Below are 15,212 nucleotides of genomic sequence, written 5' to 3'. Positions count from 1 at the left end.
TATATATATATATATATATATATAAAGATGTAATAAATATGAATTAAAAAGACAATACATTTATTTCAGACAGTTTCAACATGAAAAAAAAGAATAATAACACAACTAAGAATAATAAATTCAATCAATATCTAGAAATATTTTCTGGGCTGGAATGGATGGTTTGATAAATGAATCACAAAAGTTTATTTGGTTTGCCTTCATGGGACATTTATTTGCTGTTTTCAGTTTTCAGAACTTGTGTAATGCTGGAAGAATGCTTGGAAAGGAATTTAGGGCAACATCAATTTCCTTGTTTTTAATCTTCTGCAAATCATGAATGGTTTGAAACTAATCCAAACAATAAACCTTAATTGTGCATTTGTACAGGTAAACATGACTAAGAGGAGATATGCCTCTGAAAATAATCTGTTGGTTGTAATATCCAAATTGTTGTATCATTATCTAATACTAGACACATATCTGATAACTAAAAGAATCACATGGATCTCAGCTGTGTATATATTGTTTTGTGTATGCATCAATGTTAAAGGAAAGGGTCAGGAAAGATCAAGGAAGGGTAGACATTACTAGCTGTTGCTGAATGGAACAAAGTGCTTGTATTCTCATTATTTCTCAAGATTCCATCATTCACAGTCTGGAGATACTGTCCTTGTTAAAAAAGACTAATAGACTGATTGAACAAATGATATATGTGTATTATAAATGTTATTTTGAGTTTTTTTTTATTACTTAAGCATAAACTAATTTTTCAGTTTCAACCTGCAAATAAAAACTCCTATTAAGTCAATTTGTGTTTTCTTATCTTATGCAGTGGTTTTGTATCTTGATTTCAAACACACAGAACTAAACATGAGAATATGTAATTACGTCCTCTAAACAAGAAACAATATTTTGTAGAATACTATTTTTTTTACTTTTATATATTAATTGATCAAATAAAAAAATGTTTATTATGTTGTAGAATTGTGATTTTGCAAATGGCAAACCTTATATAAAATTAAAGAATCATCCTATATAACTTTGTCCAGTTGAAGGTTAGGCACATTACAACAAAACTAAAATACTCTGTTACGCTATTTGTAATCTTGCTGTGAATAACGCTTCTTATGGCTTTGCCTTTTTTTAAAAGGACGCAATAACTTCCTGTATGGCGTTTACCAAACCAGGAAGTGTAGTTTTTAACAATCTTTGTTTTTACCTTTTTTATATTTAAGGCAGATGTAAATAATCACCATTTATCCTGTAAATGAATTAGCTTTAAATATATTTATATAACGTACAGTTCGTTGTTTTAATGTTAAATCGTTTACGATACCCCTGGGAAGTCTGTGTTGAAAGACTCAATTTCCCATGAACGCTTTCGGTTTGCAGCTGTCAGTCAGCACGCGTGCAGCATGACAACAAACATGAAAGTCACACTGTAGTGAATGTGGACAGAAGACATCTCATTATGATCGGTAAGCCTTTATTATTACATAAAACGACGTCGGCCACCAGGCTGTATTAAACGAACCAAGTCTTTTTTTCTCTGGTTTCAAAGTAGCAATGTAACGTCATTTGACATTGAACCTTTGTATCAGAACAAAACACTCATTAAATGTTCGCGTCCAGTATTGCAGGACACGCAGGATAACGTTGCAACTAATACCACAACAACCCATTAAATAAAAATAATGCATTATTTTTGAAAACATGGATATTGGTTGGTTGTTGCTGTAATGATTAGATGTGTTGGACTTCATGCGGGACTGCGCAGACCGTTTAGTTTATGGAACGAAAATACCGCGAGAGCAGAGGGCTCCGTAAACTTTCGAGTCGGTCTCGCGGTTTTGTAATGTCATAATCCGTTTTACCTGCGCATCGTAGCAAGAACAGAAGTTAATCCCAAAACTGGAAACTAAAATGTGTAATCATCGGTCATGTAATATGAAGATCAAAGGTTTGACAGGTGGCAATGACAGCACAGTTATAAAATAACATGCATATGTGTTCTCGCAGATAAGTTTAGCATTAGCAGAATAAAATTAGCTTTCGCTGTTGTGGGCTATTGTGAGGTAGGCACTATACAAGTAGAGACCTCAGGTAATGGCAATGTGTTACGTGTTTTTAAGTTTTATTTGTAGTAAATATACATTTGTTTTAAAACAATATTGCTGGGCCAATCAATGTTTTGGTATTTTTGTATGCTTCCTTTTACATTTGGTTTGTTTTATGAATTGTTTTGTGCATTTACCAATTCCTCATAGTTTTACTTCTTCCCTGTTGTTTTGTATACAACACCAATTTTTCCTAATCCGATGTATTCCTGATGGAAACTATCATGTCTAGTTTACATTTTTTATTTCTTAATGTAATTAATTAATTAAAAGTTATTTATGTGATGAAGCTCAGTTGTTAAATGATGTAATTATTATCTTATCATTATGTCATGTCACATCATGTCATTATCCCTTTATTATATTAAAGGGGTCATATGGCAGCGAATACGATGTTTTTCTGTGTCTTTGGTGTGTTGTAATGTTGCCCATGCATGTATTAGACACATAAAATTGCAAAAGGTATGCAAAGTGTCGGAACAAAAGATTCATTCTATCTAAAAGCGAATGCTCAGCCAGACCTGCCTGAAACGCCTTGTGTAACCACACCTCCCACAAATCTACTCAGTTGGTGGTATGATTTGACTAAGACCACCCAAATGTATACGCAAGTAAGGTGGTGCGTCCTGTCAGTACAATTGCTTTGGAACCTGATGTTCCAAATATGGTAAGAGGCGTTACATTTCCCTCTACACGCTTGCAGTATTCGACCAATCACTACGTGAGTGTAACTGGCCAATCATAGCACACCTCGCTTTTCAGAGCCATGAGCTTTGTTAAAAAATCAGCGTTTCAGAGAGGCGGGGCAAAGAGGAGATACAAACATGCCGGTATGTGGAAAATACAGCGTTTTTTAACTGTAAATTCGTGTATACACATGTAGTTACATCTTAAATAAAACATGATATTTGTTTTAGCCTGTCATACGACCCCTTTAAGTTTAATATTACCAGACAAAGTTTTAGATAAAGAGCTCCCAATCAAAGACACATAACCTTTTGTTTTCTGTTCTGTTTAGTTTTCTATCTATAACTTAATTGGCATTTGTTTTCTGGGCATCTGGCATGAATTGCAGACCCATCCTGGTCCATTTCCTTGTGAAAAATGATATCAGTGTTGAATCTGAAATAAATCGTTAGAGCTGCTCTGGCCGAGTTTCTCTTTGGACTGCTTAGCTCTGAAGAAGACGTATTGATTGTGTCTTTTTGAGTGTGTCAGGCGCGGCGATATGTGGCTCGGTGATCTCCGCGAGACAGGGATTTGGTTTGAGTGAACTGACTGGCGGTTGTCTAGCAGAATGAGTATGAATCAAGTAGCACGCCTCCACCATCAGCCGCAGCATCTACTGCTATAGGAACAAGCTCTGTGCCAATAGTCATGTCACGTACTTCTGTTTTTATATTGACCGAGCAGAGAGGAAAAAGGGCTCTTGACTTGCCGAGCCAGAGGATGTTCGACAGCACCAACAACAGTCTGTCTTGCATGAATGTTTTTTTAAATAAAAAGTGAGTTGAATTGTGTGCAGATTACTGCGAGTTACAGTGTAAATAACAATGGGTGACAGTGCACTCAAATAAATAAATGCATTCGATGTAGTATTTCTTCCGCAGAGCACAAAAGCAGATATTTTGAAGAAAGTTGGTAACCGAACAGCACTGGCCCCCATTCACTTCTATTGTATGAACACAAAACCCTATTGTGTGAACACAAAACCAGTGCAAGTGAAGAGGGGCCAGTTATCAACATTCTTCAAAATATCTTCTTGTGTGTTTTGCAGAGGAAAGTAAGTCATACAGGCTTGAAATGACAATTTTTATTTTTGGGTGAACTATCACTTTAAGGTTAAAAAGATTAGATAAATGTACAAGGGTTTTGAGTGACATAAAGGTGAGTAAATGACGACAGAATTTTTATTTATGGGTGAACTCGGGTTGTTCCGATTGACGATACTATCGTGTATGGACGATACTCAGACATATCGGTGATAACTGATTCCTTACGCCCGTTTCACACCGCATGCGTAAGCAGAGCATAATTTTTTCGGCGCCCATGTTAACAGATGAGATCATTCATACCGCACGCGTAAACAGCAGTGCAGCGATCATTTCGCCGCCAAATCTATTTTGCTGCTCTTCTCACGCTCAATTAAAGCGACAGTGCACTCCTTACAGACAAAATTCAGATGGATTGACAGGAAAAAGTAACGCTTTTACCTTTTAAGCGTGTAAATGGTGTCTAATGTGTTTTGTTTTAGGGCTGTCAACGTTAACGCGTTAACGCATGTGATTAATTTTTTCTAATTAACTCGTGAAAAATATTTAACGCAATTAACGCAGCATCCGTTTGTTTTGACATTCTTTGTCTAGCGTTACATTATGTAATCACGCTCTTATTCGTGTACAGGCTTTTAAACCACTTAAGCGCGATTTTAAACAGTTGCTTTGACGCGTTCAATGAAGATAGACGGCTTCTAAACTGTGGGACGTGGCAAAACGCAACGCGAGGTCCAGTCTGGTCTCTGGTGTAAACAGTCATGGGCTGAAGGCTGCTTCGGTCTCTGTTAGACAGCGCATCCATGTTAAGTTCTCTTTCGTGCTTGAATGGATAAAACCATACAAGATTATGTCAGAAAGCCCGTTTTGTCTAGCATTTTCTTAAGCAAGACTTCAAAGTGTAAAATAAAAACTTAAATGAATGCAAAGAGTTGTGAAAATGGGAGTGCGGTGACGGTCAGATCTGCGTACTGAGACAGCTCTTAAAGGGGCCACGTTCTTAAACGTGCTGCTGTGACTCCTGTCACTAATGTTAATCAAAGAACAAAATAAAAGAAGAAATCAATGTGATTTTGTAGCTTTAATGAGAATTCTTCTGCATTTAATTTATAATTTAGCATTAAAGACTGTAAAGTGTTTGAGAACTTCCTTCAATTTCTGTATATTTCATGATAGCTCTCAATTATATTGTTGAATGGCTATAATTAATGTTAAAATAATCAATTTAATAGAGACATCAGTTACAGTACTAATATCAAAATGTTTTCTTTCATTCGTAAAATGACGCTGTTAAAGAAATATGTTGTTTCTATATCAATTTGAAGATTAAATGTGAAATTATTAAAATGTAAAAGTATATTTTAAAATTTTATTGTTATGTGTGATTAATCTTGATTAATCACAGAAAATGTGTGATTAATCCGATTAATTTTTTTAATCGATTGACAGCACTAGTTTTTTTAAAGGTCTCTTCATACGAGCACTTTCAACAAGTTGGTATGATTTATTAGGGTCTTCATGAAATGTCTGGGACATATTTTGCTTAAAAACACTCAATGGCTGTGTAAACAAAACCCTTCTTGCCTCGTCAAAAACAGCTATACTCACAGCAACCCGTTTTGGTGCATGTCTCTTTAACTGATAATGAGTTACAGCAAACCCCACAACCCTTCTGTCCGGCGTGTCAACACAACAAACATGTTAGTACTGCCATGGCAATGGTTTAGCTAAATGATATTTCCTGAATTCCTCTGTGGTTAGTTTCGTCTTAAACATCTCAAATCATTCGTCCGGAGACAAAAAAATGTGTGTATGCTTACCTAAAATCCACGGAATCCACTGCAGATCTCAGTGGAATTACATGGATTTTAGCGCTTGTCATTGACAAGTTATAACGTTACACACACAACGTGAGAGCTAGTTTTCTGTGACAGATTTTTCAGCCTAAGCAGGAATGATTTGAGACGTTTAAAACAAAACTAACCCCAGTGTTCGCCCCTGTTCATTAGCAAAACAAACAGCTTGCCGCAGCTAAACATATTAACGCACATAATGTATGAACATTCATACAGCTAAACTCCAAGTGTCCATCTGCATTTACATACAGTAAGTTTAACACTGGTTTTGAATGTTCTATTTAGTCCGTGACTGACTTAGCTCCCTTCGCTATCATATGCTAACGTTATCCTCCTATATATACGGTACATTTACGTCAATTCACACTGTTGATGAATATTACTTACATCGGCAGTTTTGTCTCGTTCAGTCGGTCTCGTTCCCTCTTGAGGAACAACTTTGAAGCTAATCCTGCTTGTACTGTCCCAGGTTGAAAAAGCACTCCAGTTTTAAGTGATTCGTGCAAACAAGCAGGTTTTTACTTATGGTTTCTGATGGATTTCCACTAAAAATAAAATAAAATCCACTCCTGTCTCTTCCTAGGTTTGGACTCTGTGCAGCGACTACATTGTCCACGAACTTTAGCCATGACGTCACGTACACCGCTGTCGCTTGAGAAAACAACAATGGCGGAGCGCGGTGGGTGGAACTGTGTAGATTAAGGGGCGGTAACATTATAATAAAATCCGCTTTGGACGTCACAATCAGAGCGAAATCTGAACGGCTTGATTGCTCACATGCTTGCAGGGAAAGGCACACCAAAACAAACTTACTGGGTTCTTATTTTTCACGTTTTCTGGGTTTCAAGATGCACCACCCCAACATCGTTGATGAGATCGCAGCACTGGATTCTCCTCGTGATTTGGAGGAGCTGATCAACCTCACCGTCCGGGACACCGTCCGGGAGGCCAGCCGGGACGCCAACCCCACCCACCTCCCTCAGCCGGACTCGGAGCCCATGCAGATCGGCCGGTCACGCCTAACACCGGCCCAAAAGCACCAGCGACTCATGGACGGTCTTTGTTTTTATTGTGGCAAGGCGGGGCATTTAGTAATTCACTGCCCGGCAAAACCCGACGCCCACCCGTAGAACGGAGATTACGGGTGGGCGCCATCTATGAATCCTCTCCGAACTCACGCACCTTGCTGCCATTTCACCTCACCTTCGGCCTTACAACCCACTCTGGTTTGGCTCTGATCAACTCCGGGGCTGAAGGCAATTTGCTGAACGAGGCCACGGTTCGGAAGTGGGGCATTCCTATTCACTCCATAGATCCGCCGATCTCAGCCGTGACGCTGGCGGGACTGCCTCTATCCACCGTCACCCACGTCACCTCTCACGTAAGCCTTTTTCTGTCTGGTAATCACTGTGAGAAGATTAGGCTGTACATCCTCGATTCCCCCACTAATCCTCTGGTATTAGGGCATCCGTGGTTGTCACAGCATAATCCTCACATTGATTGGGTGAACACTTCTGTCTTAGCGTGGAGCCCTGCTTGTCATGTGTCTTGTCTTGGTCCTGCTCCTTCTCCTGTCTCTGTGTCTCCTGTGTTGCAGGTTAGTGACGCCGACTTGGCCAGGGTCCCAGGGGAGTACCACGATCTGCGGTCCGTGTTTAGCAAGTCCCGGGCCACATCCCTTCCTCCACATCGGCCCGACGACTGCGCCATCGACCTACTCCCAGGCGCTTCTCCGCCTAGGGGTCGGTTATTTTCCCTTTCAGGTCCTGAAAGAGAGGCCATGGACAGGTATATTCGTGAATGTGTTAACGCCGGGCTCATTCGCCCCCCCCTCCTCGCCGGCCGGTGCGGGTTTCTTCTTCGTGCAGAAGAAGGACGGCTCCCTTCGCCCCTGTATTGACTATCGAGGTTTGAACGAGATTACTGTTAAGAATAAATACCCCTTGCCTTTAATGTCATCTGCCTTCGAACTTTTACAGGGAGCCCGGGTCTTCACTAAGTTAGACCTGCGCAACGCCTATCATCTGGTCCGCATTCGCGAGGGGGACGAGTGGAAGACGGCATTTAATACACCATCGGGACATTACGAGTATTTGGTTCTTCCGTTCGGGCTGACCAATGCTCCTGCCGTCTTCCAGAGCCTCATCAATGACGTGTTGGGTGACATGATGAACCGATTTGTCTTTGTGTACCTGGATGATATCCTCATTTTTTTCCCCTCTCTCCAGGAACACACCCAACATGTCAGAGGGGTTCTCCGGCGCCTTCTCGAGAATCAGTTATTCGTCAAGGCGGAGAAGTGCGAATTCCACTCCGATACCGTTTCGTTCCTTGGACACGTGATTTCACCCCGAGGCGTCGGACCGGATGACGCCAAGTTTAAGGCTGTCGCCACATGGCCCGTTCCCGACTCTCGTAAGGCTCTGCAGCGGTTCCTGGGGTTCGCCAACTTTTACAGGCGGTTCATCCGGGGTTTCGACCAGGTGGCCGCACCGCTCACAGCGTTGACCTCCACCAAGGTCTCGTTCACCTGGAACTCCCTCGCTCAGGTAGCCTTTGAGAAACTTAAATCCCGGTTTGTCTCTGCTCCTGTGCTCTGTTTTCCAGATCCGGAACGTCAGTTTATTGTCGAGGTCGATGCTTCCGATGTCGGGGTAGGCGCAGTCTTGTCCCAGCGTGCCAGTCATGATGAGAAGGTGCATCCGTGCGCTTTCTTTTCTCATCGCCTGAGCCCTGCGGAACGGAATTACGATATCGGCAACAGAGAGCTGCTGGCGGTTCGTCTAGCCTTGGGTGAGTGGCGTCACTGGTTGGAGGGCGTCACTGTTGACGCAGCCGTTCTTGGTCTGGACGGACCATAAGAACTTAGAATATGTCCGGTCAGCCAAGATGTTGAACTCTCGTCAGGCCCGCTGGGCACTGTTTTTCGCCAGGTTCAACTTCACCCTGTCGTACCGGCCAGGTTCCAAGAATATTAAGCCTGACGCTCTTTCCCATCTGTTCGAGAGCCCGGGCAGGGAGGAACCTGTCGACTCTATCCTTCCTAGGGATAGAGTAGTCTGTGCTCTTGCCTGGGAGATCGAACAGCGGGTGGCAGAGGCCGGTCGCAGGGTGCAAGTGCCGAGGGGGTGCCCAGCGGGTCGGTTGTTTGTTCTTCCTCGGCTGCACTCGGAGGTCTTCCAGTGGTGTCATTCTTCCAGGCTGGTGGGCCATCCAGGGGTCAAGGGAACCATGGCGTGCACATTTTGCCTTCACGAACGTGCTTCTCTTGGCTCTGTTTTCCTTAGCCTTTCCAGTGTATTCTCACCTCTCTCCCATCACGTCCCAGGTCTGCTCTCTGTCTACGCAGCTTCCGTTGGCGTCCCGGCCGGCAGCCTAGCTCCACACCCGACCTAACTACAGTCGCATCAGGGGCGCGATCTTCGCCACGACCTACCACTTCTCTCTCCTCCTGAGAGTTGGTTCGAGGAAGACCCTCGAACCCTGACTACTGACCCCTTACCCTGGCGGTGGATTCTCAACGCTCTTTGGAGTTCCCTCCCGTTCCGGTGGTGTTTCTTTCTGTTTCCCGCGACTGTGCATTCCCTGGCTGCTTGGATTATTGACTGTTGCCAATTACTAATAAAGCTTTTTCCCGCATTTGGGTCTCTCTCAGCTTTGTCGACCATGACAAGCGTGCTTTATAGGATACATTTTAAGTCACTAAAGGGTTAACTCACCATAGGAGAGAGTGATTGACTTGTGATGCAATCGTTTTTCTCTCACACATACGCAATATAAGCATATAACATGATGTCTATGTAGTTTTATCTGTTTTTTTCTTAAGGTTATGATGACAGTGGGGTTTAGACAGTGTAATGCGATCGTTTTCCCCTCATTCATATGCAATATAAGCATAACATTTAAGATATTCAGTACTTGTAGTTATAAATTCTTTAAATGTGCTGTTGTGGTTTGGCCAAAAAAACTCCTGACAAAAGTGTTTTTGGAAGTCATGGCGGCTGTTAAAGGAGACATCAGATGAAAACCCCACTTTTTCTGTGTTTAAGTGCTATAATTGGGTCCCAGGTGCATCTTGAAACCCAGAAAACGTGAAAAATAAGAACCCAGTAAGTTTGTTTTGGTGTGCCTTTCCCTGCAAGCATGTGAGCAATCAAGCCGTTCAGATTTCGCTCTGATTGTGACGTCCAAAGCGGATTTTATTATAATGTTACCGCCCCTTAATCTACACAGTTCCACCCACCGCGCTCCGCCATTGTTGTTTTCTCAAGCGACAGCGGTGTACGTGACGTCATGGCTAAAGTTCGTGGACAATGTAGTCGCTGCACAGAGTCCAAACCTAGGAAGAGACAGGAGTGGATTTTATTTTATTTTTAGTGGAAATCCATCAGAAACCATAAGTAAAAACCTGCTTGTTTGCACGAATCACTTAAAACTGGAGTGCTTTTTCAACCTGGGACAGTACAAGCAGGATTAGCTTCAAAGTTGTTCCTCAAGAGGGAACGAGACCGACTGAACGAGACAAAACTGCCGATGTAAGTAATATTCATCAACAGTGTGAATTGACGTAAATGTACCGTATATATAGGAGGATAACGTTAGCATATGATAGCGAAGGGAGCTAAGTCAGTCACGGACTAAATAGAACATTCAAAACCAGTGTTAAACTTACTGTATGTAAATGCAGATGGACACTTGGAGTTTAGCTGTATGAATGTTCATACATTATGTGCGTTAATATGTTTAGCTGCGGCAAGCTGTTTGTTTTGCTAATGAACAGGGGCGAACACTGGGGTTAGTTTCGTTTTAAACGTCTCAAATCATTCCTGCTTAGGCTGAAAAATCTGTCACAGAAAACTAGCTCTCACGTTGTGTGTGTAACGTTATAACTTGTCAATGACAAGCGCTAAAATCCATGTAATTCCACTGAGATCTGCAGTGGATTCCGTGGATTTTAGGTAAGCATACACACATTTTTTTGTCTCCGGACGAATGATTTGAGATGTTTAAGACGAAACTAACCACAGAGGAATTCAGGAAATATCATTTAGCTAAACCATTGCCATGGCAGTACTAACATGTTTGTTGTGTTGACACGCCGGACAGAAGGGGTGTGGGGTTTGCTGTAACTCATTATCAGTTAAAGAGACATGCACCAAAACGGGTTGCTGTGAGTATAGCTGTTTTTGACGAGGCAAGAAGGGTTTTGTTTACACAGCCATTGAGTGTTTTTAAGCAAAATATGTCCCAGACATTTCATGAAGACCCTAATAAATCATACCAACTTGTTGAAAGTGCTCGTATGAAGAGACCTTTAAAAAAACTAGTGCTGTCAATCGATTAAAAAAATTAATCGGATTAATCACACATTTTCTGTGATTAATCAAGATTAATCACACATAACAATAAAATTTTAAAATATACTTTTACATTTTAATAATTTCACATTTAATCTTCAAATTGATATAGAAACAACATATTTCTTTAACAGCGTCATTTTACGAATGAAAGAAAACATTTTGATATTAGTACTGTAACTGATGTCTCTATTAAATTGATTATTTTAACATTAATTATAGCCATTCAACAATATAATTGAGAGCTATCATGAAATATACAGAAATTGAAAAAAGTTCTCAAACACTTTACAGTCTTTAATGCTAAATTATCAATTAAATGCAGAAGAATTCTCATTAAAGCTACAAAATCACATTGATTGCTTCTTTTATTTTGTTCTTTTATTAACATTAGTGACAGGAGTCACAGCAGCACGTTTAAGAACGAGGCCCCTTTAAGAGATGTCTCAGTACGCAGATCTGACCGTCACCGCACTCCCATTTTCACAACTCTTTGCATTCATTTAAGTTTTTATTTTACACTTTGAAGTCTTGCTTAAGAAAATGCTAGACAAAACGGGCTTTCTGACATAATCTTGTATGGTTTTATCCATTCAAGCACGAAAGAGAACTTAACATGGATGCGCTGTCTAACAGAGACCGAAGCAGCCTTCAGCCCATGACTGTTTACACCAGAGACCAGACTGGACCTCGCGTTGCGTTTTGCCACGTCCCACAGTTTAGAAGCCGTCTATCTTCATTGAACGCGTCAAAGCAACTGTTTAAAATCGCGCTTAAGTGGTTTAAAAGCCTGTACACGAATAAGAGCGTGATTACATAATGTAACGCTAGACAAAGAATGTCAAAACAAACGGATGCTGCGTTAATTGCGTTAAATATTTTTCACGAGTTAATTAGAAAAAATTAATCACATGCGTTAACGCGTTAACGTTGACAGCCCTAAAACAAAACACATTAGACACCATTTACACGCTTAAAAGGTAAAAGCGTTACTTTTTCCTGTCAATCCATCTGAATTTTGTCTGTAAGGAGTGCACTGTCGCTTTAATTGAGCGTGAGAAGAGCAGCAAAATAGATTTGGCGGCGAAATGATCGCTGCACTGCTGTTTACGCGTGCGGTATGAATGATCTCATCTGTTAACATGGGCGCCGAAAAAATTATGCTCTGCTTACGCATGCGGTGTGAAACGGGCGTAAGGAATCAGTTATCACCGATATGTCTGAGTATCGTCCATACACGATAGTATCGTCAATCGGAACAACCCGAGTTCACCCATAAATAAAAATTCTGTCGTCATTTACTCACCTTTATGTCACTCAAAACCCTTGTACATTTATCTAATCTTTTTAACCTTAAAGTGATAGTTCACCCAAAAATAAAAATTGTCATTTCAAGCCTGTATGACTTACTTTCCTCTGCAAAACACACAAGAAGATATTTTGAAGAATGTTGATAACTGGCCCCTCTTCACTTGCACTGGTTTTGTGTTCACACAATAGGGTTTTGTGTTCATACAATAGAAGTGAATGGGGGCCAGTGCTGTTCGGTTACCAACTTTCTTCAAAATATCTGCTTTTGTGCTCTGCGGAAGAAATACTACATCGAATGCATTTATTTATTTGAGTGCACTGTCACCCATTGTTATTTACACTGTAACTCGCAGTAATCTGCACACAATTCAACTCACTTTTTATTTAAAAAAACATTCATGCAAGACAGACTGTTGTTGGTGCTGTCGAACATCCTCTGGCTCGGCAAGTCAAGAGCCCTTTTTCCTCTCTGCTCGGTCAATATAAAAACAGAAGTACGTGACATGACTATTGGCACAGAGCTTGTTCCTATAGCAGTAGATGCTGCGGCTGATGGTGGAGGCGTGCTACTTGATTCATACTCATTCTGCTAGACAACCGCCAGTCAGTTCACTCAAACCAAATCCCTGTCTCGCGGAGATCACCGAGCCACATATCGCCGCGCCTGACACACTCAAAAAGACACAATCAATACGTCTTCTTCAGAGCTAAGCAGTCCAAAGAGAAACTCGGCCAGAGCAGCTCTAACGATTTATTTCAGATTCAACACTGATATCATTTTTCACAAGGAAATGGACCAGGATGGGTCTGCAATTCATGCCAGATGCCCAGAAAACAAATGCCAATTAAGTTATAGATAGAAAACTAAACAGAACAGAAAACAAAAGGTTATGTGTCTTTGATTGGGAGCTCTTTATCTAAAACTTTGTCTGGTAATATTAAACTTAAAGGGGTCGTATGACACGGCTAAAACAAATAGCATGGTTTGTTTTAGATGTAATACAAGGTGTATACAAAATTTACAGTTAAAAAACGCTGTATTTTCCACATACCGTGCATGTTTGTATCTCCTCTTTGCCCCGCCTCTCTGAAACGCGTGGATTTTTAACAAAGCTCATGGCTCTGAAAAGCGAGGTGTGCTATGATTGGCCAGTTAACCAGTGCGTAGTGATTGGTCGAATACTGCAAGCGTGTGAGGGAAATGTAACGCCTCTTACCATATTTGGAACATCAGGTTCAAAAGCAATTGTACTGACAGGTACGCCCACCTTACTTGCGTATACATTTGGGCGGTCTTAGTCAAATCATACCACCAACTGAGGTAGATTTGTGGGGGTGTGGTTACACAAGGCGTTTCAGCAGGTCTGGGTGAGCATTCGCTTTTAGATAGAATGAATCTTTTGTTCCGACACTTTCATTTTTGCAATTTTATGTGTCTAATACATGCATGGGCAAATTACAACACACCAAAGACACAGAAAAACACGTATTCGTGCCATATAACCCCTTTAATATAATAAAGGGATAATGACATGATGTGACATGACATAATGATAAGATAATAATTACATCATTTAACAACTGAGCTTCATCACATAAATAACTTTTAATTAATTAATTACATTAAGAAATAAAAAATGTAAACTAGACATGATAGTTTCCATCAGGAATACATCGGATTAGGAAAAATTGGTGTTGTATACAAAACAACAGGGAAGAAGTAAAACTATGAGGAATTGGTAAATGCACAAAACAATTCATAAAACAAACCAAATGTAAAAGGAAGCATACAAAAATACCAAAACATTGATTGGCCCAGCAATATTGTTTTAAAACAAATGTATATTTACTACAAATAAAACTTAAAAACACGTAACACATTGCCATTACCTGAGGTCTCTACTTGTATAGTGCCTACCTCACAATAGCCCACAACAGCGAAAGCTATTTTTATTCTGCTAATGCTAAACTTATCTGCGAGAACACATATGCATGTTATTTTATAACTGTGCTGTCATTGCCACCTGTCAAACCTTTGATCTTCATATTACATGACCGATGATTACACATTTTAGTTTCCAGTTTTGGGATTAACTTCTGTTCTTGCTACGATGCGCAGGTAAAACGGATTATGACATTACAAAACCGCGAGACCGACTCGAAAGTTTACGGAGCCCTCTGCTCTCGCGGTATTTTCGTTCCATAAACTAAACGGTCTGCGCAGTCCCGCATGAAGTCCAACACATCTATTCATTACAGCAACAACCAACCAATATCCATGTTTTCAAAAATAATGCATTATTTTTATTTAATGGGTTGTTGTGGTATTAGTTGCAACGTTATCCTGCGTGTCCTGCAATACTGGACGCGAACATTTAATGAGTGTTTTGTTCTGATACAAAGGTTCAATGTCAAATGACGTTACATTGCTACTTTGAAACCAGAGAAAAAAAGACTTGGTTCGTTTAATACAGCCTGGTGGCCGACGTCGTTTTATGTAATAATAAAGGCTTACCGATCATAATGAGATGTCTTCTGTCCACATTCACTACAGTGTGACTTTCATGTTTGTTGTCATGCTGCACGCGTGCTGACTGACAGCTGCAAACCGAATGCGTTCATGGGAAATTGAGTCTTTCAACACAGACTTCCCAGGGGTATCGTAAACGATTTAACATTAAAACAACGAACTGTACGTTATATAAATATATTTAAAGCTAATTCATTTACAGGATAAATGGTGATTATTTACATCTGCCTTAAATATAAAAAAGGTAAAAACAAAGATTGTTAAAAACTACACTTCCTGGTTTGGTA

The 15,212-nt window shown here is 40.6% G+C and overlaps 1 protein-coding gene across 3 annotated transcripts in view; it reads right to left on the bottom strand.

Annotated features, from left to right (window-relative positions):
• prkn (parkin RBR E3 ubiquitin protein ligase) overlaps window positions 1-14,999 on the bottom strand; it is a 136,810-nt gene extending 121,811 nt beyond the window's left edge. For all 3 annotated transcript variants that reach the window (XR_008963543.1, XM_057342116.1, XM_057342117.1), the window contains exon 1: window positions 14,911-14,999. Coding sequence is in view for 2 of the 3 variants with exons in the window: in XM_057342116.1 (XP_057198099.1) it covers window positions 14,911-14,917 (7 nt within the window). In the remaining variant the exon portion in view is untranslated. The remainder of the gene's footprint in view (window positions 1-14,910) is intronic.
• Between the last annotated feature and the right edge of the window lie 213 nt (window positions 15,000-15,212).

This window comes from Triplophysa rosa, linkage group LG9 (genome assembly GCF_024868665.1).
Source record: "Triplophysa rosa linkage group LG9, Trosa_1v2, whole genome shotgun sequence".
In the NCBI taxonomy this organism is placed as follows: Eukaryota; Metazoa; Chordata; class Actinopteri; order Cypriniformes; family Nemacheilidae; genus Triplophysa; species Triplophysa rosa.
The sequence above is the reverse complement of the archived record's forward strand: the minus strand, read 5'-3'. Positions and strand labels throughout refer to the sequence as shown.